This window comes from Meleagris gallopavo, chromosome 8 (assembly GCF_905368555.1).
Source record: "Meleagris gallopavo chromosome 8, MGAL_WU_HG_1.1, whole genome shotgun sequence".
In the NCBI taxonomy this organism is placed as follows: Eukaryota; Metazoa; Chordata; class Aves; order Galliformes; family Phasianidae; genus Meleagris; species Meleagris gallopavo.
Genome location: NC_139411.1, coordinates 22,833,354 through 22,860,561, shown reverse-complemented (window position 1 = coordinate 22,860,561; position 27,208 = coordinate 22,833,354). Strand labels below are relative to the sequence as shown.

General features: G+C 44.1%; 1 protein-coding gene across 6 annotated transcripts in view; it reads left to right on the top strand.

Annotated features, from left to right (window-relative positions):
- Positions 1-27,208, top strand: part of NT5C2 (5'-nucleotidase, cytosolic II) — a 54,967-nt gene that overhangs the window by 25,761 nt on the left and 1,998 nt on the right. For 2 of the 6 annotated variants that reach the window (XM_085229174.1, XM_085229176.1), the window contains exons 3-16: positions 2,523-2,596; positions 16,842-16,959; positions 18,370-18,465; positions 19,512-19,603; positions 19,782-19,839; positions 20,572-20,665; positions 21,631-21,684; positions 22,684-22,767; positions 23,432-23,473; positions 24,518-24,625; positions 24,803-24,869; positions 25,478-25,648; positions 26,379-26,430; positions 26,679-26,739. In XM_085229174.1, coding sequence (XP_085085300.1) covers positions 2,523-2,596; positions 16,842-16,959; positions 18,370-18,465; positions 19,512-19,603; positions 19,782-19,839; positions 20,572-20,665; positions 21,631-21,684; positions 22,684-22,767; positions 23,432-23,473; positions 24,518-24,625; positions 24,803-24,869; positions 25,478-25,648; positions 26,379-26,430; positions 26,679-26,739 — 1,171 coding nt within the window. Of the gene's footprint in view, positions 1-1,179; positions 1,201-2,522; positions 2,597-13,257; positions 13,318-13,423; positions 13,466-13,529; positions 13,871-15,106; positions 15,160-16,841; positions 16,960-18,369; positions 18,466-19,511; positions 19,604-19,781; positions 19,840-20,571; positions 20,666-21,630; positions 21,685-22,683; positions 22,768-23,431; positions 23,474-24,517; positions 24,626-24,802; positions 24,870-25,477; positions 25,649-26,378; positions 26,431-26,678; positions 26,740-27,208 lie in introns of those variants that run through there. The other 4 variants (XM_085229177.1, XM_085229178.1, XM_010714649.4 and 1 more) reach the window with 4 other exon arrangements.

Sequence of the window (27,208 nt, the reverse complement as noted above, 5' to 3'; positions counted from 1 at the left end):
CGTTTGTTGTCGTCATCATCTAAACATAGGCACGCTGGACTGGAAGCGATCTCTTGGGTCACAGCTCCCTTGTTTTCGTCTTTCCCAGGCACTGTCGTATTGCCCTTTTTATAAGTGCCTTCAGCTCTGTCTCAGCAGCGCTTGTTTTCTGTCCTCATTTGGGAAACTGTTCCCAAATGTTGCAATTCTGAGTCGCCCTTCAGACTCCCGAGCTTCTTTAAATTTCCCTTCCTATTCCTGCTGTGTCCAGAGGGAACGGGCAGTCTGGGCATTTTGCTTGGACGGAAAGCTATGCTCCAGGGGCTGAGCCTAAAGGAGAGAACAAAATGGGACTCCGCAGGTTGGACAAAAAATGTTGCTAGCGTTTCCCAGAGGTATGTTATTCCTTCTTAAATATCTCTTTTAGAAACAAACTGCACAGGGATTAGGTCAGAAATCATGTGTTGGATTTAAATAATAAATAGTGCTTCCTGGCACCAACATCTATAGAACACAGTCATCTTCATTATACAAAGTATGAGACTTCTTAGTACTGAATAACATTTTGCATTGCCTCTGCTAAATCAGAGCTATCGAGATGTTAAGGCAAACAAACACTGATTCAAGCTGTGGATTTGGGTAATGTGCTCCACCTACTCAAAAACAAGAGTGCATTTTTGCATTGCAAGAGTGAATTTGAGTGATTTATGATCCCGTCTTTTATTTCCAAAAGGCTTTTCTTTACTAGTTTACAGGGTGGTGTTTTTTCTTTTCCCCCATAATTTTGTCTTGTTTAGGTAATCTATAAATCTATCAGTAAAGATAGTCATCGCTAACCTCTGTGGCCCCTCGGTGACAAGCTCCATTGTCAAAGGCAGGCGATGTGCCAGGAAACTGTGACTCCCAGAGAGAGTGTGCAAGGTTAGGGGCAAAGCATGCTATTGCCAGAGAAACTATTCCGAGTGGATTTGTGTGGAACAACAACGATATCCAGTGACTAGTTAAATTAGCCACAGATGTGTTTTCTATAGCACTGTCCAAGAAGATACACAGTACTTTAAGGCTCGGTTGAGGCATAATGATCTTCTGAAGTCAAATCAGATCCAAGCAAAACTGCATCTGTACTAGGAAGGCTTTTAAGGACTTGTGTAACATGATTCAGGCGAGTAGATGAATCAGACTGCTGCGCGCTGAACAGGGAGCACATCAGTGAGAGATGAGGTAAGGCGACTTGCATAGAAGCATGACAGTTAGGTGTTGGTTTGTGGTGAAATCACCAGCTTTGGGGGTCGGCACGGCAGCGAGCTGGCACTGAGTGCCTCCTGCCTGCAGCCGGGCTTTCTGTGAGCTTTCCAGAATATCTAAGCACTTGGCTTTGCATGTACTGTCTCCATTGCTCGAGTCCCTGCGTGCCACTCCTCCTCCTGCCGAGTTTGGTTTTTAATTACTCTGCTGAGAGCATTAGAGATGTCAAATATTTGGAATTTTTTCACGTACTGAAAGCGAAGTACAGGTGGAGAACTCGTGGCTGTTCTCATACAGACCTTTCCCTCGGCATCACGGCTCGAGCAGAATGAGGGATTTCTGTCTGAGCTCGATGCTGAGGAGCTCAGCTTCCATCCCGCACCGAACTCCTGCCTGTGCCGCTCAGACTCATCCGCAGCGTTCCGATAACAGGCGGTGGGGAGAAGCCCTGCTGGATTACAGATCTGCTGTGTGCTGTAAAGTTGTGGGAAACATGAGCAGCTTAGTACTGCAGTAGTTGGGGCAGGAAGCAAGCGAAGCTTTTGTTGCATTCACTGACCTATTTCTTTACTGTGGTATTTACTCAAATTTAAATTGAATATAGTGTATTAAAATGTTGTGATCAAAAAGAGCCTGGAAGTATGCAGCTTAGATTCTCATTGCAATAAGCATTAACAGCAAAAATGGAATTAAAAGCTAGTATTTTTTGTGGAGGAGCGGCAGATTTTATGACAGATAAAAATAATGTTTTTCACAATAGAAATAATACAAGTGAAAATTTCTTCCTCTGTTTTTCAGAGATCTGTTAAATGTTATTAATCATATTCATGTAATGAGTATTTGCTTTGGGTTTCCAGATAGAATTCCAAAAAGGGTTTGAATACTGTGAGTTTGTTCACAGAAATGTTGTTTTCTTTTCCTTCCCTTCTTACCTCTTTGCAATTTTTGATTTTAATCAAGCAAACTGTATTGCTTGTTACCTTCTGTTTTCACTTGAACTCTGAATTCTGCTTCAGGAGCTTCTGCACTTCTATTCTTAGGAATTTTTGCAGGTCACATGCAAAACCATGTGTGTGTGCATGCATGCGTGTATGTCTCTAGACAGCATACCAATAATTCGAATAACCCTGCAAAGTCATGGCTTTGCTTCAGGAGAACTCATGGCCAAAAATGAATCTTGCCTCTGTTTTCAGGTATTATGGTTTTGACCTATGACACCAGGCAGAATGTGTTTGTTCTAAAATGTGGTTATGTTGAAAATACTCAAAGCAATGGCTTTGTTTTTTCTCTTTTTACAGGGTCTTTGTAAACAGAAGTTTAGCTATGGAAAAGATCAAGTGCTTTGGTTTTGATATGGATTATACGCTTGCTGGTGAGTATCTTCTTGCTCTTTGTCACTGACTTAGTTTGGAATATTACTTCTTGTTGAGAGAAGACCAGTAATTGATTGGGCTATTCCAGTTAGCAGGTGTTTCCTGTGTTAGCAAATATGTAATTCACTGTTCGTTCCACTTTCATTTCAGGTATTTCTCTGTAATTTGCTATCTGGAAGTTGTATTTGGTCATGAGCCACATAGCGTTAGTACAGTTTAAAGGAAATTGAAACTTGAAAAGTATAATTACTTGCTTATACTCCACTGTAATTTGATATTGTTCCTGATGACAGCTTGGTTTTGAATAACAGTGTGATTTTATTATCCTTAGAGCATATGATGGGCTACACCTTCAGTCAGCAGATGTTCTTGCATCTTGGGAGGGTCATTTTGGAATAAGTTTTCCTTTTTCCTACTCTTCTCTTGGCCACATCAGTGGTGCATTTGTGAGAAGCAGCAAGGCAGGGGAGCACTGTATGTTGGCTGATCAAGTTAATTTAGAAAGCATTACCCATTCTTTGTGGCAGATAGTCTTTGGGAGGTTGCATAAGACTTGTAGTTTCATAAAATTTTCTGCAGGACTTCTCCGTCTTTCGAATACTCAACAGGCAGCTTCTCTGAGACTTCTGCTAGAGGAAAGGGTAAAGTTACAGTTTTCTGTGTAATCAAACTTACATGATGTTACATAGTATAAGGAAGGAAAAGATAAAAATCCCACTTCCACTTTCCTAGGCTGTAGTGTCAGGTAGGCTAGGTTGTAACTAAGGCTGTCACAGAATTCTACTTTCTTTCTCACTACACTTCCAAGGTTATGGATAGAAAGTTTCTATCACTCTTGATATTTCAACTTAAAATACTGAGGATACACTGAGATACGTTAAGTAGAATAAGAGGGTCACCTAATAATAGGTTAACATAGTGTGTCAAGTATGGTCACATAGTTACTGTGTCTACTGAGTACAAGTGAGAGATACTATGGGCAGTGCAAGGGGTCAGTGGGTAAGCAAAAGTTAGGAAGAGGTCTATGTGCTCACATGGTTGGACATAGTGTGCAAAAAGCAGTTTTGGAGGCTAAGGCAAGTAATTGAGGTTCACATTTCAATCACGTGCTTTGGTGCAATTTATTTTCAAGCAGTTGTCAATGAGGGGCTAGTTATATGTAAAAGGTTTGGTTATTCAACACCTTATTTATAAATCTGCTCAAAGTTCCTGCCACTTTTTAAGTCATAAAGTGTATTGCAGTTAATCTGTGCTGGATTTTCCAGATACAGTTCCAAAGAGGGCTCAGATACAACTGCAGGCGCACGCTTTCTGTGTTTGCATTTCCCAGCTGTGACAGCTTTATGGCCAGGCTTTTAGGGAGTGCAAAACAGTTCAAGAACAAATGCTTTAAAAACAACAACAAAAAAAGAAGTTGTGGGTTTCACTTCCGTACTGAAAAAACAACTTACTTTGACAAACTGGCAGCATTTCCAAGGATGCGGGTGATCCCAGTGGAACAAGAAGCGTGTTGCTAACAGACAGAAGGAGAGTTTCAGCGCTGTCCTCACTCCTCCGACTGTTCATTTTACTCAAGTGTTGCATGTTCCTGTAAACACAGAGCAAATGTGTTGCTATCCACAAAATGATGCTCAGTTTGATGAGAGGAAAGATGCAAATATTTCAAGCATCCTTGATCGATTCCTTGGGATGTGGAAATATGAGGCTTCCAAGGCTGGGAGGTCACAGCCATACAATTCAGCAGACAGTTGGTGCATTCAGGGGAGCTGAGTGGCAGGATATGGTATAAAAAAAGAAACGAGATGGGATCTGAGAAGAAAACAGGAAATCTGGATTGCTTTTGGGTAAGCTGTGCCTTCTCCTGTGGTGCAACAAAGATAAGAGCTGTAGGTCATTTTACAGGGAGCTGTAAGAATATAGTTAGGCTGGATAGCCTTTTTCAGATGAAAAGCCTTTTGCCTGCTAAGACCTAGTTCCCCTTTCTGTTTTAATCAAATGTGAAACTATCAACTACGTGTTCCTCTTGTTACTGTCTCACCATCATCCTTTCTTCTCCGTATGGACTTTTGTTATTTGGCCATTATTTGCTATGTGTAACTGTGGCACACAAGAAAAGTCATTTATTAATTGCAGGGGCTTTAAAGAACACAGTGTTAAAATATTGCAATTAATTAGAATTATAATGAAGAGGTGGTCAAGTATTATGCTGATACGTTGTAGTGCATTCATAAGACCCATCGTGTTTTCTGTCTGGGCAAATTATCTCCCACAGACTCTTTCACATGGGTATGTTTACCGTCTTGATTTGTATATGTATATTTATTTATACGCACATGTATATAAAGCTAGTTTATCCACAGTTTAACACTTGGAAATAGTGTCTGCATACCAGATGATGTATAGTGAGCACATGCATTTTGGAGTCCCATTCATGACTTGTGTGAATAGACAAAGGAAGAAGAATGGAAGCTCCCCCAGTATCCTCATCTAATTTTTTACATTTGTACTCTCAGACATTGCAAAGTCATTTTTGTAAAGTTGTTTAGAAGTATTCCAAGCATAATCTTCTTATTCAGTGATTGACAGCAGTCAGAGCCATTAGACCTGCCTAAAACTGTGTGTGGTGTTTTTGCTCTGCTCTCTTTCATGAGCTTTCACATCATCTATGACCTGACGGCATTCATGCTGTAGCTACCAGTCATAGATTTTGACAGCACAGGAGAAGATTGGTTATGTTTGAACACCCTGAATTGCCCATCTTGTGAAGAGGATGTGTCAGTGAAAGAGAACACAGTAACTCCCTTTCCTCCCAAATCAATGGCCACAAAAGCCTCCTTAGGAGGTGATTCAGTACTAGGGAATCAGAATCGTTCTGAACTTTAGAAGCTTGAGATGGTTTTGGACTTGTGTGAGTTTAAGCAGACAAACCTACTCGTGATAGTACTGATTTCTGTCTGAAATGAGCTGCTTTTGGTAGGAATGTGGTATTTCCATTTGCAAGTGTGTATGGATGTAGTAACACCTACTACACACATGCTGCAGTGATCATGCATTTTGCTACTTGCATGACTGAGAACATCAGCTTGCCAACTGACAACAGTGTTAGTATCATCATGTTACATTGCAAATAAAATATGTTTCCAGACGTTTGTTTTATAGGGTAGTATTTCTTAACCTTATTAAATTAAAGGACCACTTGACTTGAAAACAAAAAAGATTGAAGGCTGCCTTGATACAGCACTGCCACAGTGATTTTGTTTGCTAGTCAAAATTAGGTTAAACTTTAAATTCTTGTTAATAACTTTTATGTTTCCTCATGTTTGTCTCTTTCCCTGCATAGGGTTGAGAAATACTGTTAATGGAGGTGGGTTAGGCAAGTAAAGTCTTCTTGAAGAAAAGAGCCTGAAGGTTTTAGCCTCCTCTTCTGAGAAATTATGAACATTAAATTGCTGAATTTAACTGTGGTTACAGCTGGAAATAATTTGGCCGCTAGGAGCTCAAAATAAAATGGAAGCAAATTGAAATGACTCTTGCAGGTTTTAGATTCTGCCTTTCCCCTCAAGGATTAATCCTCATGGGGTGAACGAGGCCTCCTATGCACATGGAAGCTTGCAATGCTCCCTGGGTTGTTGTGCAAGGTACGCTAATACCAGAGGCTCCAAAATCTTTGTTAGACATCAGTCTGCCTTTCCCCCTGCCTCTTGTGGCCCTTTGGAAATGCAGCCGAGAGAAATGGCTTTTAGGAGAAATCTTGTTTTGCTGCTTCTTTCTCAGGCTGAGCTACACTTTTAATTATTAGGACTGGATCTGAGTAATGCAGGAGGCCTTGGCATTCCTGAGTATTACATGGGATGGGTTGCACAATGAGGTTGTGGATAAATGTTCCTTGACAGGCACAGGGTTACAGCAGCAAGGTTTTTGGACTGGCTGTAATTTCACACCGGACCATGGGCAGATGGAGAGGGAGTTAGTAAGTATGAGAGACTGGGTTGTGCTTGGAAAGATTCCTCTGTGACCACCGCCCTTGTCCAGACGTTAGAGCCATGCTGAAAATTTTATCTTCCATCTCCAAAGTGGATAAGATATAAGATCAGCAAGCAGGATGCTTTCATTTGGAAGGCCTTCCCTGTACTTAAATCACTGCTGCTTCCATGTTCTCCATAAACCTATAATAAAATCATCACTAGCGACTGCAAACTGTTTCAATTAAAAAGAAGGGGAAATGAAGCTTGAAAAATACTGTTTTTATTGTGTGCAAATACGATTAATTCAACATAATCTGGAATGTAGCTCGTGTCCTGGAAACATTGCCAGTATAATGCCAAGCTTTGGTGCACTGCAAATGTTTTATTGCAAAATTGCTTATTCTTTCAGCTGCAGCATTGCCCTTCTCATCACATGGAAAGACATGGGAAAGGCAGCTTTAGTCATTGTTTGTGGCTGCCTTTCCCAGCTCGCTCCAAGATGCAACATGCATAAACAGGTTTGGCCCCTTCCTCACGTTCATGCCTAAGCCAACTGCACAGTCTGGGGGTGAGGGAAGTTTTACACACCTACATCTTATTTGGAAACATTTGACTTTACGTAATGGCTCTGGAAAAGATCCACCCAAACAGTCAGTAGGATTGGCTACAGATCTGCAAGAAGAGGTGGCAGCTGAGAACCGGTTCTTGAGTCCATCCAGTGTTTGTACCTCTGTCAAGTTGTATCACTTTGTATGTTTCGGTTTCCACAACTGAGAAATGGAACTGACGAATTTGTTCCTCGTGTAAGACTTTCTGGATTACGCAGATGAAAAGCAAAGTATAAACGTGGGAGTTTTACACATGAAAGGTTGAGCTGAACACTTAACAAAGCTTGTAATGTAAGCAGCTACAAAGAAATATTTGTTCTTCTGCTCAGATGCCGCTGCTGCATGTTTACTGTTAACTCAAATACGAATGTTCTAACAGAGCTCTCCTGCTTAGGTTAAAGGTTTGTCATCAGTTCCATCATAGTGTAAGGACTCCGGGCTTGAAAGCTCAGCAGTTCTACTTTTATCCCAGGTCTCTGAGTAATTCAGCTCTGTGTGTCATTTAGAAGTGTGGTGACTAGGGAGGGGGAGTGGTAGATGTGACAACAGTGGCCTTCAAACTGTCCTAGCAGACATTGAGAGATGCTTTAACTCTTGCACATCTGCTGTCTACGTTTTCATGTTTGCATGTGTCAGTTTTAACAGGTGCAGATTTCAGAAGCTGTTTTGGCCATTAGTGTTTTAAAGCTGAAGGCAGATGGAGAGGTCGAGTTGTTCCTAGTATGCTTTGAGCTGGATATTTTTTACATACCGGTGCAGTGCTAAGGATGACTGTTGTCCCTGCTCTCCTTGGGTGGCTGCTTGCAGAAGATTGCCCATGTAAAGCTGTATACTGCAGCAAACCCAAGATCTGGAGCTGTGGCTTTTCAGTATGCTGGCATTCATTCCCAATGAATGAGGAGAGGAAGAAGCACTTGTTGCTTGCTCTGTCCCAGTAAATCACCTCCTGACAAACTGTTCTTCAGCCGTCAGTGGATTCTTGAAGAATTGGAGCATTAAACAGAAGCTGTGGGAAGAACAAGTCCTCACAGTGTAAGGAAGGTTTCAAAGGCTGTGATACTCTGCTCTCTTGCTGTCAAGAATATGGGAATAACACTGGCTGGGTCAGCAGTTCCTGCTTCTGCCAGACAGATAGAAGCATGGAGGTATTTTTCAATCTAATAGATGCCCTTATCTAGTAATCTCTATACCACAATAGAAGTACTATTAAGTTGCAAATACCCCAGTGATGAAGCAGATAGCTTTCTCTGTAGGAGGAACCAAAGCTGAGAGCACAGAAGGATTTAACACTGAGATCACGTGTGCTAGTGCTTTGTGAATGCTTTATTTTAGCACATGGCAGAAAAGCTTGTGTATGTGGCTCATTGATGGCATGGGCATTTGTGCTACATGTATGCCCAGGTGCACACGGTTAAACAGATTAAAAGTGTAGCTTTAGAGGACCACTCTCTTAAGTGAATATTGTCAGGCACTGAATATGGTAGAGCTGGGGGAGATGGATGTGGAGAACACCTGACTTTGAGACTCCTACACCAACCTTGAGTTTTATTTCCTTCTGTTATAAAAATCATATCCAAAGGGAAAGTGAGCAAGGCCATCAATAGGCAAGTAGAAACGATATGGAGAGAAGTAACAAGTCTCATCTGCTTGAATGCTGATATGCCTGAATAATACCTTAGATACAGACTATAAATGGCTGCTGTGCCTTTAAGTCATTTTATTTCTAGATGCAACCAAATTATTTTTCAACATGAAGCCCATGCAACTATTTCTTCCCTGTTCAGGAAGTCTTTATTGAACGCTAAGCCCATATTTTGGCACAGTAGTTTGTTTCCATGGAAATGGTGGGATATTTCCATTATGGGATTATGACTCCCAGTGGGCTGTATCTGAGAGAGGTGAGTTATGAAGGCCACTCATTAAGCACAAAAAGATTCTCTTGTGCTAGGGAAACTGTAAAAAAAATTTCCCCTAAAGAACAGGTGACTGTGCAGTCATCTTTAAAATACTATTCCAGAGCAAAGGAATGTTATGCCAACGATTAAAATTGACAAATTGAATTTTCTTGAAATGCAGAATCCGTCTGAATTGCTTCTCTCTACATGCAGAATGTCACCTCGGTGCTGTTGTTACCTCAAGCCATGCATTTTTATTCAGTAGAAGCAATGTTTCCAAGATGAAGCTCTGTTTTGCTGGCCTCTGAGGCATATCCAAACAGCCCCAATCTTTGTTACATCAAAGGCAAACAAAATGCAGCAGCAGAAAGCTAAAAATATCTAGCATTTACCAATGAGAGCACTAACAAACCTGCTTTGGGAAGAGTTAAAGCTGATGATACTTGACAACATTTTTTTTTTAGTGTTAAACAAGTAGAAACACAGCACTAAAGCAATCTGAAGTGTACAAATCCAGCAATTCAGAGCCAAGCTGATCATACAATGGTGGGTCAGTCTTCAGAGCAACAACAAATGCTGTCTTTACAGATCCTTTTAGCATGCAGAGTGGGAGCACAGGAGCTGATACAGTTCCAGGTTAGAGGTTTTAGAGCTGAAAGCTGTGCTGTGCACTTGGGAATGTGTGCAGGAGCATTAGAGGTAAGGAATTTTCCATCTCTCTGAGGCTGCAGAGTGGGTGCCGAGCTGCTTTATGGGCACTGCTGCAGTTGCGGACTGCAGTGCCTTTGTTCTCCTCTGTAGGTGTGCTCTGATTACCACCCAAAACCAGCACTGGGCTGTCTGAAAGGGCGCTGGGAAGCTCAGATGTACAGGATCTAAAAGGCTTAGCCCCTCCAGTGTGCGGCGATTCTTGCCTTGCTTCCTGTTACCAGATTCACCATCAGAAACATCTGTGGCTGCACAGGGCTCAGTGCAAGATTGGCTCTTCACGCGCAGAGAGCAGCCTGTGTGTGAGGCATACAAAAATACAGCTGGAGGTTTTGTCGAGGTCTTGTTTGCTGATCATCTCAAGTATGTAATTTCTAGTGAAATAGAAGAGGTGCATTAAGTATTGAAACATGCTTAAAGCTCAGCTTTGTCTTGCTGCACACAACAGGGCTGTGCTTAATTGGATTTATTTGGATAAATGAAAATTATGATCGATATGACAGTGATTTCTTCCCATTTCAGATTGAAGAATTGGCTGCTCATAGCCATTTTGTTTGTTCAATCTCAATTTAAATAGAAGTTGAAATATTACAATTTTGTTTTGCATAATACAGTGTGGTTTTATTTATGGTCTAGTAGTTAAAATCAAACAGTGAGATTGAAGAGAGCTGGGTTCTATTCCTGGCTGTTTTTCAACTTGTTTGACCTCAGACGAATCCCTTATGGTCACAGTTCAGCCAAGTCCATAAACAAACGACAGTTGGGTGATTCACCACGTTCCTAGCTTAAAAGGTACGAGCTGTCCCTTGGGATTTCTTGAGGTTACGACTAGGCACATTTATCAGTTTGTTTGCAGGCACTGAGCACCCAGGTCAGCACAGCACAGCACAGATGTGGGCCCCCAGCACTGTGAGGCAGAGCAGGCCCATCTCCTCATGCTGTGCTGGGCAGAGGTGGCCTAAGATCCATGCTCTGCACAACCAGGCCTTCCTGTCTGTGTCTGTGTTCTCCCTGTGTTGGGGTGGGGATGCTGGGAGGTGAAATGCCTGCATTTACTGTGGCAGAAGTAGCACAGTGCTCAGACTTCATTTTCAGGGCCAGCACCTGACTACAGCTACCCTGGTTAGGCCCCACAACACAAGCTGACGTAATGTTTATCCTAGAGCATTAATCCTATTCTTTAATAATTGTGTGTGCAAACTGATGGTAATAGATTCCCAAGGAGGGGTTTGGTGTGTAAATTAAGATCATTATCTGGTTATGTCTGGGGAACCTCAGACCTCTGGACCTACAGCTGAGACAGGTTTTCCTCAAACCATAACTCTGTGGAATGTTTGCACAGTCTTATTAATCTGTTTAATTGGAATTGTCGCTTCAGTGGGGTTTATTTTCTAATTAAGTCCAGTGTGCCAAGCACCTCTGGGATTGGTTGCTTAGTTTCCTTCTGGATTCTCAATTGGAAGTGCCAAAACACGTGGTGGTTGTGTGGAACATCAGAGATCTGGTGGTACATCACAGTGGTATGTGGGTCTGTGTGCCCAGTGTCAGGGCTGTGTGCAGAAGAAGTGCTGATGGAGTGGAGAACAGCGAGGAGAGATCTGTCCTGGTCTGGGATGCTCACCCAAGATCCCATTTGGTAGAACCATGGTGGGGCAGGTTCCATAGGTATTTTTACTGCCACGAGGGATGGGCTGTGAAAGGACATCTCGATTCTCAAGGCTTTAACTAAGCACTTTTCATCAGCACAACACTGATAACAATGTATTACTGATACGTATTTGTGATGCAATTCAGAATGTGATCAATACTTCAGATCAGCAGGACTTTGATCCTGCTCTTTACATGCGGTATGCGTAATTTCAGAAATGTGTTTGCACAAGCTTAATTATGCATGCTGTGCCTGTATAGAAGTACAGAAACCTGGCTATTGTTCCCACCTGCCCATATAGGTCCTAACTGCCGGATTTGCATGCCCCGGCCACTGGGGAATAAGCAGCAGCTGAAATAACCTGTTTCTAGTTATTTCACTTTCAGTTCTTCAAGACTTAACACAAAGTAATTAGGCTGCATTTCCCATGCTTCAGAGACAAGGCTCAACCCTTCACATTATCTGTCTGCTTTTTGACTTATCGTGTCATCTCCAGAGAACCTGGGTAGCGGGTAGAATTTCTGAAGGTTGAGTGTTCCTTAAGCTTCTTGCAAGCCATCAGAGGAGGTCGTCACCTGTAGTTTGAGAAACGCTGATCTTATCTGAACACCTGAAATTAGGAAGTCTGGTAGTTTCTATCTGCCAGCCAAAGCTGTGAGGGAAGGCTAAAGTGTTTCAAATCCCAAATCTCAGCCACCATGGCCAAGGACAGGGAAGCCCACATGGACAGTGCTCTCAGCACCTGCATTTGAGCCAGAATGTGTTCAGGTGTTGGGGCAGGCAGGTTGGGGCTGTTTGGGGCTCTCAGTCTGGAGGGGCTGGCTGAAGGATGGAGGGTTGACTCTTCAAGGAACCACGAGAAGCTGCCCTGCCTGTGAATTGAAAATGTGTGTGTGGGGAGGAGGAACAAGGAAAGAAATGGGCAGTCCTTAGGGGCTCTCTTCTCTACTCAGCTTAAACTGAGCCATTAGAAGCACTGCTACCTCCCCCAGCTTTAAACACTTATCTTCAGAGCAGCCTTCCAGGAGGTCTGCATACTTCTATGGGTCCTTTTTGCAACATCATTCCAACTAGCCCAGCTTTGCATTTAATGCTAATTTGATCTCAAAAGCTATTTCTGATTACTCCATGTATATCTGTAAGTTACAAAGAGGTCTTCTTCCTGTGTGTGCTTGCAAACCAGAGCACTGCAGTAGGCTGCAGCAATGTGCAGGATTGATACTGGTTCATCCCTCAATGCTTTACACTTAGAAGCTCAAATGTAAACATAAGTGTTAAAGGGCGTGACTGAATTTGGATGTGCTGCATCAGACTGACTCCATGTTTGAGGCTCTTGCTGGGAGGGCAAAATTCTCTTCTCAGATTCCCAGAGTAGCTCCTGACTCAGTCTCCCGGGTCTCCTGCACTGACGTGCAGGTGTTTCATGCTGTGAAAGAAGTGGAGTGCACTGACAGCAGCATTCTGTCACCAATTGAGGGATGGGCAATAATGGCAAAGCCCCCAAAAGAGCACAAGACCCTTTCTTGAGTCACTTGCTCCATGTCCAAGAGAAACCTGAAGGGTTTATGTCACTTGGGCAATGCACGTGTAGCCTCATCCTTCTAATTACCACTGAGCTGATGATCTAAGGCTGCTTTGTGGATATGAGGACAGAATTTTGCCTGCAGGATGCACGATTACCAACTGTGCCTCCTCTATAAATCAGCTGTAAGTGCATTTGGAATAGCTGCCAGGTCGGCTGCCGAGCTTACTCGAGGACACAGCTCCAGCGACACCGTCCCACGTGGCACAGAGCTGTTGCAGTTTTAAAATCAGTCTGATTTTTTTCTTTAACAGGGGAGCCCAGTGTAACTCCGTCAAGACTGGAGTGACACTCTGAATCTGCATCTGCCTCATGTGAGTTAAAATCCTGGCAGCAGCATTTTGCATAAGCTGGAGCCTCTGTAGAAATCTTTTTTTTTTTTTTTTCCTTTTCTTTTTTTTTTTTTTTTTTCCTTTTCAGGAGGGCTATAAAATTGTTACTGTATGTGTCTTGGCAGCAAAGGTAAAAACAACCACAAAAATGCATGAGAATGATATACCTCACTGCACAACCCCGCTCCTTGCAGCTCAGCTCCCTCTTAACACTCCTCACAGATCGGAGGCTTGCAGCGTTCACTCCCAGGGTCCTGCTTTTAACTTTCACTAGTGTCATTTTAAGGCAAGTGGCGATGTGAAGGAGAAGCTGAAATGCTGTCAGCCAGCTGCAGTTTTTTAAAGATGTGGTTGTTTTCTCTCAAGCCCAATTACATAATGCACAAGCATGGGGTGTCCATCACCCTGAGCCATCGGAGCATCTGTCTGTGTTCAAGCTCAAATGATTTTAATAACTTTTCCGTTGGAGGAGAGGACTTGGCACGGTGGCAGAGACACAGCCATCGAGCAGTGAAAAGGCAGAAAGGAGGTTGGGGTGAGTTGCAACACATGCTTCGATTGTACTCTCACCCTGCGTGCTTTGGGTCGAGGGATGGCAAGGGCACTGGGGGCTGTGGTGTGGTGGTTCTGCTTCACCTTCATTGGGATGGGGCTGCTCAGAGGGGTGAGAGCTGAGCGCAGGATTCACTGCATGGCAAACCGCCCAATTCTTGCAGCACCTCATCCTCTGAGTTTCCTCCCGTTGCGTTTCAGTTCAGGACTGGGGAGTTTTAAGCTCCCAGAAAGATTTAAGCTACTTTTTTTTATCGTCCAACTGCAGAAGAAAATACTGCTGTGCCCTCTCTTTATCTCCTTGGATGCCTGAAGATAAGATGAGAAAGCGGGGCCAGCCCTGAGTACAATACTAAAATACATTTTTTATCTAGGCTAAGCAGTCTCTTAATGCATGTGGCGGGGGCATCGTCCCCAGATGTGCTGCTGTCATTGCAGTACTGTTAGCCTATTCATGTTTGGTCTCAAGGAGATGGATTGCTTGTTTGCCTGAAAGCTCACATTGCTTTAACAGGTGTTCACAAAGCTTACAAGAAGCGTGGGCTGCGGTTGGTACCGGCTGATGCAGCTCGGGCTGCGGTGTAGTGCTGTGGTGCAGTCTAGGTGGGCTCAGTCATCTCTCAGTCTGTTCCCAGTTGCGTGTAATTAAAGGAAAGTTTATCTTGGACAGTATCATGGTAACTGGGGAACACTTGTTGTCCCTTTCCCATCCCCAGGAGCTCAGTGTCCCCATGTAGTTTGTGTATCAACAAGAGGGCTCTCGTTTTCCAGGTATGATGGAACGTAGGAAAATAGGGAAGGGACATGAGGTATGGATGAGCTGGTAGCTTACTTTTATTCAAAGAAAAATCAGGGAGGCACTATTTGTAGCTTGAGAGGTAAAAGGGAATAATTACTTCGCACAGAAATTAAAATTCGGATTAGCCGTGTTGTAGTACTGTCTGAGCAGAGACTTGGAAAGATGAAACCTGTTCTTCAGCCTTTTTCCTGCTGATGTATCAGCTCGTTTCCGTAGGCTCAGAGAGTTCAGTGGAGGCTTGCAGTGATAAATGTGATGGAAAGAGAAATACAGAAGGGAAGAAGCTGAGTGAAGGCATAAGCGATCAGCCACACATCAGCTGTTCACTGAGCAGACCCACAGGCTGTGAGACTGAAAGCCCTATGGTTTGCTTGGAAGGGTTCTGCTGGAGAAGCTCACAAACCATCTCTGTTTGTCCAGAGGAGGTGCCAGCATGCTCCTTGAGTTATGTCTCGGCCGTGCCACGGCAGTTGGTGAGTTCAGAAGGGGCAGGGATTTCTGGGAGAGATGTTTTGTTGGGAAGTGATGGTTTATGGATAAATTGGTAATGTGGTCTCAGGGAGCTGCATGGACAGAGTGGGGAATAGAGGCAGCTTCACTTCATGAGGATCTTTGCCGTGCTCTTGTGTAGGTGTATTTATCACTGTTTTCCCTGGGAGGTATCTCTACTGTCCTGCATCAAAGGAGTTCCTTTTTCCAGATGATGCTCTGGTGTCACTGTCACAATGTTCATCACCTAACGTCTTTTGCTCCCTCCAACTCTAGCTCACTCCCCAGGATTGCCTTGTCAGTCACTGCTTCCTTCATTAGCTGTAGTTTTTGATTGCTTATTCCTATCTGTAGCTCAATCAACCCTTCCTTTCCTAAAGGACAGAAAAGGCTACGTGCACTGTGTGTTATATCTTGTTATTGATCTATGATGTTTGCCACTGGTCTAATGATGCTTGAAGATCTTGGTAATTGTTTGGCTTTGGTTATCTGTTCAAGAACATTACTGATTTGCTTTTTGCATTTGAATGGTGTTGAATTTAATGAGAAAAATGAACTTTTAGAATACTTCTGGATTGTTAATAGATATGGGATCCCTCTCACATGGTTACTGTGAGCCTTATTTCTTTGATAGTTCTTACCTTTTTAGTATTTTTGTAGTATTTTATGCATTTGTTTTCTCCTTTCAGATTGAGCTTCTGTATTCCACAGTATACATACGGTGATTACCTGGGCAGTATAGACAATGGCATTAATAGGCATTGTGATGCCCACAGATGTGTGAGCTACCTCTCAGGAAAAGCAGTCTGTCTTCTAAAGAGCTTACTTACATGTTTTCAAACTTAGCTGAGTAAAGTACATCATATTCAAGAATCTGGATCCATTGGCCCCCCAGTAGGCCTCACTGAAGTAAACGGTTATATTTGACCTCATTATATCTTAGAACCAATTTAAGACAGTGTCATGCAACAAATGTCAACACACTGTCACAGAAACACAATGATTTCCATCTGTCACAGAGACACAGCAATTTCCTTCTAAATGGTCATTTAATGATCTAATTAAATAGTAACATTTCCAGTGCATGGGAAGGTCATTTGTAGGAAGAAGACAGTACTGAAGGTAAGAATGACTTGGTTGAGTGAGTCATTCATTTTGCACTGAGCTAAGGTGTGTGTCACAGATGAGCACTCGTAGAAAATGTGGGAGCAGCAGCAAGCTTGCCTAAAACAGTAGCATTTTGATACAAGAGTAATATCTAACAGATTTGTACAGTACCATATGGTATTATTAACAAACAAACCGTATGTTAAGTTGACAGCTCTACCTTCAAGCTAACTTAGTCTGCAGCAAACATAAATTCCCCTGAGATGAAATCTGAAGACAATGCTAAGCTTTAGGGTTGTATCCAGTAGCACAGCAGCAATGAATTTCAGGCTTTCTAATCACAAATACATGTGCTCCCAAAATGTATTGGTTTCTTCACCGGCTTTGTGAAATCACAGCAAACCAAACCCGATCTGAGCAGGTGGAAGAGGGAGCATTTGTGCATCTGTGTAACGTGGAGGAGGGAGGAGGGTGAATGGGAACGTGACTTGTAACTGCCTTCTTGTTTAACCCCCTAGTTGTGTGCAAATTTTCTAACTGAAATCTCATCTTGGTACAGTGTATAAATCCCCTGAATACGAATCTCTTGGATTTGACCTGACCGTAGAAAGATTAGTTTCCATTGGATACCCTCATGAGCTGCTCAATTTTGTGTATGATCCTGCATTCCCTACCAGGTAAATGACTAACAGATACCAACCCAGCCTGCTCGAGGCCTTGATTACTTGTTCTATTACATTCAGAGGTGACACACTGAGGCCAGATGTTCAGAGCTGTGCATTTGAAACCTGTGGCTGCCCACAGATCATGGGGAAGGGAGCGGACTGCTCTGGTATATGGAAGGCCTTTGCACACTGAAGTCCATGCTAGCAAGGAGAAGGAGAGCAGGGGAGGCTGCTGAAGTCACGGTCCAAAAATAACTTTCAAAGCAAGGACAGCAAAGACACAATGGGACCTGGAACGAAATCAAAATCAAAGCTTGGGAAGAAGGAGCCGCTAATGTCCATAAGGCCAGAAAGTCTTAGAACATTTTTCTGTAATTATAATAATGAATTAATGTGTTTTCCTTTGGTTTTGTCAAACCAGACGCAGCAGCATCCTGGTGCATAAGACATCCTGAAAAATTAAGCTGATGGTAACCAGCAATAAAAGTGGGACTGATCCAGTCCACTTGCCTAGATGAATCAAACGTGGAAAATCAAGTTAGTGGTGCAAAGTTACTGAACTTTTACATTTTTGTCTGTAGCAGAAATTAAAAGGATATCGCTTGTTTTAAAGGCATTTAACCTAGCTCGGTGCCTTTAATCCATTTCCACTTGTGTCTTTGCTGGATTTTGCTTTTGGCTCCTCTGGGGCTTTTTTTTTTTTTTTTTTTTTTTTACAAAAGACTGGAGCAGAGGCCTGGTGCTCCAGTTTCAGTCTGGCAGCCTCCTTCCTTCCTGCCTGCATGATTTACACTGAGGCTGGTGCTGTGTGCTCCCATACCCATAACAAAACATTATGAGCATGTCATGAAGACTCCTTAAATCCCTCCTGTTCATCCCAGGGAAGGGCCAAAAAGGGTCTATCTGTGGGAAGGCTGCTTTCTCAGGTGCAAGATACTAAATAAGCAAGACAGAGTTTTGTTGGACTTGAAAAAATTATCCCAAGCGTTCTGTGCCATACTTATGTGTCCCATCTGGCTCTGTCTGCGACTGACAGATGAAAAGGAGGGGAGAAATTCCCTTATCCCAACTCACTCAGCAGGGCTGTCAGTGACCACAAGCGCAGGTGTCACATTCGTGACCCTGTAGAAGAGGTCCTGGTAAATGCACAGCTAAGCCTGTGCCAGGTTAAATGCTCCACTTTCAAGTCCACGCAGAGCAGATCAGCTGTATCTTTTACCCTGGCAATGCAGGGCATTGTTGTTGCATACCTGCACCCAGGTAAAAAGTGACAGCCCAGCTGCGCAAAAAAAGCAGCTTTGGTCTGATGCCCCCTGCCAAGCAAGCCAGCTGTTTTAGAGCTGGCACTGAGAAGAACTGGTATTGAAATGGTGACCGCTTTCGCTGCTCTCTGCTTCATATCTTTAATTGCTTTCTTAACAGAGGCCTAGTGTTTGATACCCACTATGGAAACCTGCTGAAAGTTGATGCCTATGGAAACCTCCTGGTGTGTGCACATGGCTTTAATTTCCTCAGAGGGTGAGTGCTTGCTCTTGACTGCTCTTTTTGACTTAATGTGATCTGTAGGGCATCCGTTGCATAAGGACTTGTGAAGACTTCCGATGCTGCGTCTAAGAAAATTGAAGGGCTCAAGGTCAGAGGCAGCCAGAAGTCTTTATGCAAAGCCTGCCTGGATGCTTTCCTGGTCAACCTGCTGTAAGGAATCTCTGCTGATCTCCAGAGGTCACTTCTAACCCCTATGATTCTATGGTTCTGTGATGCATCTCATGCCATTTCCTGCACCCTTTTCCATCTGCTTACTTTCCTTGTGCCCCAGAGAAGGTGCTTAGGAAAGCAGAGGGGGCTGCAGTGTTGCGAGCTTGATGTATCCCAGCAAATCCCCTCCTACCTGCAAGGCAGAGGGATGGAAGGCAAGTACAAGCCAGCTCCGGGGCCTCAAGGTGATGAGCCTGTCATTGCAGGCATGTAAGTCCCTGCAGCAGGAGGTCAACATTTTATAAAAGACTTTATGAATGCAGTCGAGTTCCTCCTCTAGTTAAAGATCATCTTCAGAAGCTCCAGAAATGAAGGAAACAAGAACAATTGAGTGACTTTAGTCATGCTGCCAGTTAATTGCAGCAGGCCCCAGGCAAGAGTCTTGCAGTGCAGCCCTGCACTGCCCTGCGGGAAGCTGCTCAGAGGGGTGTTCAACAGCACATGGAAAGTGGGGGAAAGTTTAAGATAAGCAAACAATGAAAGTGCAAATGATGTAAGGCATACCCATTGCCAGCAGCATGGGGCTTAAGGTCGAGTTGTGGACTCCTGACCACAGTTTCCCTCTGGGGCTTGGCTCCTTTGCTGACTCAGGATGAGGGCTCTGTGCCCGGTAGTGCTGCAGCCAGCACAGTGACAGTGACGTGCAGTGGGTGCTGTTTTGCTAGTGCACATAGGAAAGCTTGGTGTTGGTTAAAGCAGAGGGATAGTACTTGCTAATGGACCCTACTAAAGCTATGTTCTGCAGGTCAGCACACTGTATCCTCAGTATGTTTTGTGGCTTCATTCTGTTCCACCTTATCTGTTCTCAGGCCTGAAACACGGGATCAGTATCCGAACAAATTTATCCAGAGGGATGACACAGATAGGTTTTACATTCTGAACACATTGTTCAACCTACCAGGTGAGTCTCGTGTGACTGTCCCTGTATCTTTGAAGCCTATAAAGCTTTGCTAATGTCTTACTCAGCTGTTCGATTTATTTGTTTTTGCATGAACTTTCTTCTTTCAGGCACAGGGCCGAGATTTAGCTGGCTGCATGGTGTTATCCTTGTTTTGAAGTTTTGCTTTTCTTCTTTACAGAGACCTACCTGTTGGCTTGCCTTGTGGATTTCTTTACTAATTGTGACCGGTATACTAGGTATGTGTCCTCTCTGGTTAGACACACTGATAATACTGTAAGATTGTTGTTATAAAATGCAATTTATATAATAGAGATGCACCTGCTGTTAGTATCGCTGGAGGCCTCTCAAGTGATTTCAGTGTGGAAATGTTCAGGCCTCTTATTCTTTTGATATTAAGGGAATTTAGTGCTGATGAGATGCTCTTTGTGTGCAGCCAAGGCTGGTTATGTGGGTCTCCTTCATAGGGAATGCCAGTGTCACTGTACTGGCTGACACTGGTATTTGGGCCAGCTTCTAAGACCACATACATATTAAAGAGTGATTACAGCCACTGCACAGCTCATTTTCAACCCATGTCCTTTGGATCCACGTTTGAGCAGGTAACTGAGAGGCTAAGTTTCCTCAGCCAGTTACCACAAGTTATAATTGAAGACTTTGTGTAATCAAAAGTGAAATATTCAGATATTCAGTGTAGTTTAAAAGGCTATTTCAGCAATGTATGTATTTCCCTAGCTTTCAAATAGATGTAAACATAAAAACAAGCTGCAAGTCTGAGTGCTACTGTGCAGCTGACTTCTGTGATGGGTCATTTTTGCATGTTTTGAGACTGGAAAGGAAAAGTTTAATCATGTAATATATCCATTGCTGCAGTAAAGGAGTCAATAAGAAATGAGTGTGGTAAGATAAAAATGCTCCATACGTTTTGAACCCTGCAATTGGCTACTGCAACCTCCTCTTTCTCTCCACAGCTGTGAAACGGGGTTTAAAGATGGAGACCTCTTCATGTCATTCAGGAGTATGTTCCAAGATGTCAGAGATGCTGTTGACTGGGTTCATTACAAGGTGATTGCAAGAACTCCTCGAGACATCTGTTGTCAAAAACGAGTTAGAGGGTCTGGTTTGTAACTCTTCAGTTAAGATATTCCACTTTTGGGCAAGAGCCTTGCTTTGCCACCTAGTGAGAAAATAATAAACTGCAGCTTTGTGCAAGCAAGTCAAGGTCTCTGGCACTGCAGTATATCTCTGCTGGCTTCCTATTTCTTTTTATTGTGCCTAGACTCCGTTTTCTTGCTATAATTTGTGGGTTTTAGAATGTGTTGCCATGAGGATATTTGCATTTAAAGTTCACAACTTCACTTTGTCACAATTTTAAAAAAAGCAATTTTATTGTCAATATATCACAATGGTACTATCTTATGTTGTCTAAAAGCTATCTGCATCAAACAGAATTCATCAGAGAAAGCCATTTTTCAGCACGCTTGTGTCCAAATTTAGAATGTAGATCTTGTGAGCATTAACGCCTCGTTCAGGACCTGATCTTCTTGTTCTTCCTCATTCGAGAGGTCTGTTGAGGTGGGATGGGGAACTGTCACAGGAGATCTCTGCTCACAGTTGTACTTCTGGTTGTTTGAGTCATGCAGAAGTTGGGTATCTGTTTTTCTTTCCTTATGCAATGTTATGTGATACGTGTTGAAGTTGGCCACTGTGATGGTCAGTGTTGGAGACAGGTCGTTGACTGTCTTGCTTGCTATGGCAAATCTATTTTTTGTTTGTTTCTATTGTATTCCCTTCTGAAAGGGTTAAAATGCTGTTGAAGTGGATTATTTACCATGGTGAGGGAATCGATGGATCACAGAGTTTGTGATGGTCCCTGCTACTCAAAGCCTCTCATCTCTAGAGTCACTGGTTCAGATTCGCCCTGGTTTGTACTTTCACAGCATTTTGAAGTGTGAAAGTTGGCATTACTGTGACGTCTCTTACATCATAAGTTTCCATCACCTCACTGGATTCTATTGTTTCTATTTCAGGGATCTCTCAAGGAGAAAACCCTCGAGAATTTGGAAAAGTACGTGGTGAAAGATGTAAGTGTGAAGTTGCTTCACTTGTGCCACGTGACATTCTGTACTGAGTAAGCAGGCAAGAAGTAAATACGCTGATTTGCTTTACTACCTCACAAAACAGATAACGCTGTGATTTCTATTGTAATAACCAAAGACAAAGTGGAAAGTTCGGACGCAGCCTTTATTCTGAGCCAGTGATCCACGTGATTTCGTATTCACGCGCGCGTTTTTTACGTAAAATATAAAAGCCAGAGGAAATGTTGTCATGGGACACAGGTGGATATGCTGGCCAGGCTTACGTTGTTTCTTTTGGTGCTGAAAGCAGCTGTAGTCCCTCGCCCACATTTTCTCTGCCCATGCAATCCTTTGCCGCAGACCTTTTTTTAAAAGTAACAGACGAGCATCACTGAAACAGAAGTATTCCTCCACCATCCAGCAAAAGCATTACACTCCTCTTACAATGACAGATAGAGGGGAAAATCCCGAGACACTCACCAAAGCCCAGCACTTTGATAAGCCCCAAAATATGTATTCAGCACATCTAACTGAGCAAGCTCCCTTACTTTCGCCTTCTGCAGTGTGCAGGGCTCCTGTGGACCATCATTTTATAATTATTATTCAGTTTAAATGTTCTCTGTGGGCTCCTCCTTTGGTGGTGGAATACCACTTTAAAGCAGTTAACCTTGTATCTAGTTACATGCCTGCAAAATTCTTAGGAAACCGTCCTGTGAGGTAATCAGCTCTTATGGCAACAGCCCTAAGATTTATGATTCCATAAAAATAGCTCCAGGAATAAATTCTCCCTAATTTGAGGTTGGAATCATAATGCACTCCAACTCGTGGCTCATGCAAGCTCAGATTTCACCTCCTGTGGGCCTGTTTTGGGAGGAGATCTGGGCTGGAGGGTGGTGGTAGCAGTGTCTTCCTTGTTTTGACTGATGGGATCACAGCTGAGCTGTGTTTTGCCTGTGGTGTAGCTCTGTGTCTCTGTGTCTGACTGTTCTGTCCTCTGACTTGCAGGGGAAGCTGCCACTGCTGCTGAGCCGCATGAACGAAGTTGGGAAGGTGTTTCTTGTGACAAACAGCGACTACAAATACACAGACGTAAGTGCTGTGTGAACTGGTGCATCAGTATGTAATGGAATAAACAAAAGCCACCCGCCTAGTGTGTGGGATTTGGCAGGATAGTATTTGGAGGGGAACTGGGTGCTTTCTAAGCTGGGATAATTTAGTGGTGAGTGCCAATTAGGTGGTGAGACTTCTCTTTTATAGTCCTGACTCGGTGCTGACCTGGGGTAGGCCTGGCTTAAGTCACTTTGTGCCTCTGTTCGTAAGTGATTAAGAAGGTGAAAGAGAAAGTGACAGTCTGCTCTTCCAAGCGAGACAGTTCTTAGTGGGGAGAGGTCACCAAACCTATCATCTTGGAGAGGGCCAGGAGCCAGAGCAGGCTGTGTGCTGTGCTGCTGGCTGAATGTCAGCATGTTGCCACATTGCTAAACTGAAGGGTCACATGCCATTATAAAGCACTGCAAGATACAGCTGAAGCAATGTGCAGATTCCGGAGGCAGATGTGTTCTTTGATTATAAAAACCACCACTTTATTTCCTTTCACTTTAAGGCCAATCCATTCATTCTGTCTCCAAATCTTAGGCTGACTTTCCTGTAAATGCTGAAAATAAAGTTTTGTAGCCTGAAAAGACAAAAGCAGAAAAGTATGTTTTTATTAACTAAATAAAAAATATAACTTTGAATACTTTCTGTCTTTCAGAAAATTATGACTTACTTGTTTGACTTTCCACACGGACCAAAGGTATGTGGTTTCTAGACTGCAGTTCCAAAAGGAGTTGATGTGCCTAATTATCTGTGTAGCTGGAAAGCATTTTAATCCTGCTTCATCAGCTGCATGGGATTAGTTGCTTTAATCTGGTTAAAATACTCTTGCTGTTTAGCGCCCTATTTGAATAGGATCAAAGCAAATACAATATAACAAAGAGAAAAGAGGCATCATCTAGTCTCAAACAATAATCTATGTTAGTGATAACATTATTTTAGCGTTAGCACATTTTAGCTGCAGCGTTTTACAGCTGGATTTCTTCCTAATCTTATATAGTGTTTTGTTAAAAAATGTCTTGATGGAAGGGAAAGAGTTGTGTAAAACAGCCGAATCTTTCTTTTATGGCCTAGTTGTGCCTCTGCTACGGTAGTTCCAAAAGTTTGGCATGCTTTTCCTGGTGTCCTGAGGATGAAGCTCAGCCCTGAAACTTCTGGAGAAAGGCTTAGAAGCTGAATTTATACTGCTTTCTCCATCTCTCATTAGGAGACCATCTCATTCAAAAGATGTGATTTCACACTGTGCACTGAAAGTAGAAGACATAGGGAGAATTTTCAGAACATGGGAAATCACGCCTGGTGTCCGTCAGGCAGGGCTGTGGTTTGGAGCTGCGCTCTGTAGAATAGAGTCCAGGCATTTTCCAGCTCTGGGCAAGTGTATCAGTGTGTCCTTGGAAGGCTGAAGCCACAGTCACATTTGTCACGTTCAGAAATGGTGGCAGCAGTGTCATTTAGTGCATCCGTTTGCACAACAGCTATGCTGTGATGTGGCTGTTCATTAGTTCTCCTTCCTTCCTCAGTCCTCGCTGCTGGGCTGGGCTGGGCTGGGATGGTTTTGCCACAAATGAGTGCTTTAGGAGATGGCAACCAAGAGTCACGCCACAGAGGCACGAACTGGGAGAATCAGTGCATTTGATGGACCAGCTGTGTAGAAACATTATGGCTGAGGGCAGTGATGCTCCAGTTAAACTCCCTGCGATTGTTTATGTGGTTCTAGGTTCTAGGGTTGTTTTTGCTTTTGCAGCCTGGGAGTGCCCATCGGCCATGGCAGTCCTACTTTGACCTGATCTTGGTGGATGCACGGAAACCCCTCTTCTTTGGGGAAGGCACTGTGCTGCGGCAGGTGGACACGGTGAGCACCGCATGGAGGGCACCTCAAAAGCTGGAGGGGATTATATGCAGTCTCTTAGAGGGAGCGGGCAGTGCGGTATTTAGGCTAGATCTAAGAAACAGAGAGTAAAGAAAGAGTAGGACAGAAAAGACCCAGAGCATCAGCTATTCTTTACTAATGCAGTATCTCCTCCTTCAGGTGACCGGGAAGCTGAAGATTGGTACCTACACTGGCCCACTGCAGCACGGCATCGTGTATTCTGGAGGTGGGCAGAACACTTCTTGTCCTGTGAAGTGGCTCTGACATGCCATGGTGGCCTTCATCCACTCATGAGGACTCATAAAGGGTGGCTGGGTGCTATGCCAGAATCTAGGCAGGGCTGTGTTTCATGAAACACATCATTCTGTGCCTTTTGCGCCAAAAAAACTATTGCTGCTCAGTGCTGAGAAGAAAGAGAGCTGTTCCTCAATGCCCTTCCCTTCCTTGCCAAGAAGGGCCTGGGAAATGCCACTGCAGGGCTGGGAGGAGGGAGAGATGCTGAGCCAACAGCTGGGCCTGTTGGCAGCAGTGAGACAGCTGGGAATGCTGCACAGAGTGGCTGCACCAGGGAAATGCAATGGCTGCACAGGGCTGTCCATAATGCCCTGGGCTCCATCACTGTTATGTGGCCAGGAGGCTGCAAGGTCCCTCTGCTGCTACATTTGTATGAAGGTGTGTGTATATTCCAAGAGAAGGTGAGTGTGCAGTGCCCTGTTGAGTTTAGCAGTTGGAGATTTCTGGGAGGAAAATGAAGCAGCTGCATCCCTAACTCTGGTTCTCAGAATGCATTTCCCTTTGGCTCCTCATTCCGAGTCAGTCTGTTCTTTGTTTCAGGTTCCTCAGACACAGTCTGTGACCTGCTGGGGGCTAAAGGGAAGGATATTCTGTACATTGGAGACCACATCTTCGGAGACATCCTCAAATCGAAGAAGCGCCAGGGCTGGAGGACCTTCCTAGTGATCCCTGAGTTGGCACAGGAACTACACGTCTGGACTGACAAAAGCGGTCAGCAGGGGACAGGGGGGCACAGGGGAAAGATCACACTTGCAACCTTTCTCTCAAACCCACCCTAGATCCTTCTTCCCTGGGATGGGGTGTTGATGCAGCAGCTGGGTTGCTCACAGGGTCCCAGGTTTTTTGCCTGTGATCACCCAGCCTTGACTTGGGAGAAGCTGCTGCTGGTTGGGGTTGAGCTCATCCGTAACCTTGTTCCCAGAACTCCTCTCCCTCTGTCTCTGTAGTGCCATGGCTTCTCCAGTAAAAAGTATCTAACAAGATAGCCATTTTTTTTGTCCCTGTATCACCCGAGTCATGACTGCTCTGCAGTCTGCAGGGAATCCCTGCTTACCAGGTGCTTCCTCTTCCTTTCTCCTCCTTCTCCTCCTCCCTCTGCTACCAAAGTTCTGTTTCCCGTCCTTGAGCACTACTACTTTTCTCCCAGGTTTGTATGCTGATGTGTGAGACGGTCTGGGGGTTATGCACATTGTCCCATGAGTGGTAGGAAGGTTTCTGTGAGGGCTGTGAAGTTCAGCCGCAAAAACTAAAGTGGCAATCAGAAACCAAGCCCAGAGCTCTGTTGATGGCACAGAGCGCAAAGTCGAACCCTTTCCCTGCACAATGGCTGTGACATACCTGCCCCACCACGGTCATGCAGGCAGGATGATGCATTTGCTTTCAGCCCTTTCATTTTGAGGTTAAACTTACCTTTTCCCCCTTTCTTTTCTGGATTATCCAGCCCTTTTTGAAGAGTTGCAGAGCCTGGACATCTTCTTGGCCGAATTATACAAGTGAGTGTTCAAATACTGACCAGTGTACTGCTGCCTCTCCCAGCCTAGCAACAGCTAATGCGTGGCTCTGATGAACCCTTGGGGTTGGGTTGGCAGCACTGCTGCCAGAGCTTTGCCTCAGGCCTGGGTTCAGCCCCTGAGACCAACCTTCCCCTCCAGACCAGCCTCCCTCCCTAAGCCCCCATCTCACAACATCTGGTTCTGAAAGGCTTTTCACAGCATGTATTTACCTTCTCGCCTGTAACTAGGCATCTGGACAGTAGCAGCAATGAACGCCCTGACATCAGCTCCATCCAGAGACGCATTAAGGTACCAATCATAAAAATCTCTTTTCATCCTTTTGGATCCCAAAGGGCTTGACAACCCGACCCACTGCTCAGCCCTGAAATGCTTTGCTCTGCCTTTGGGTGGGCATGGCAGGCTTTGCAAAGCCGTTCTGTCTGTGGACGCAAACGGAGGAGCTTCCCAGCTCAATGGTGTCACTGGCACTCCTGAAAGGCAGCCTGGTCTGGAATAGGGTCTCCTTCCTCATGTATGTAGCACCTACTTACAGTGCTCACTGCTGCAGAGCAGGGTGCTGATGTGTGCCTGAAGGGGCCGTAACCTCTGGTTCAGCCAGCCCTGTGTGCGAGGTCACAGGCTGTGGCGGGTGCTGGCCCTGGTGCCGCTGCTGCCTTCCCTTCTGTTAGCTGGAGCCTGGCTGTGCTTTGGTGCCTTGGGATAAGAGCACACAAAAGCTCACTGGAGATCCTTGCAGGCTTCACGTAGCCCCCAGCCT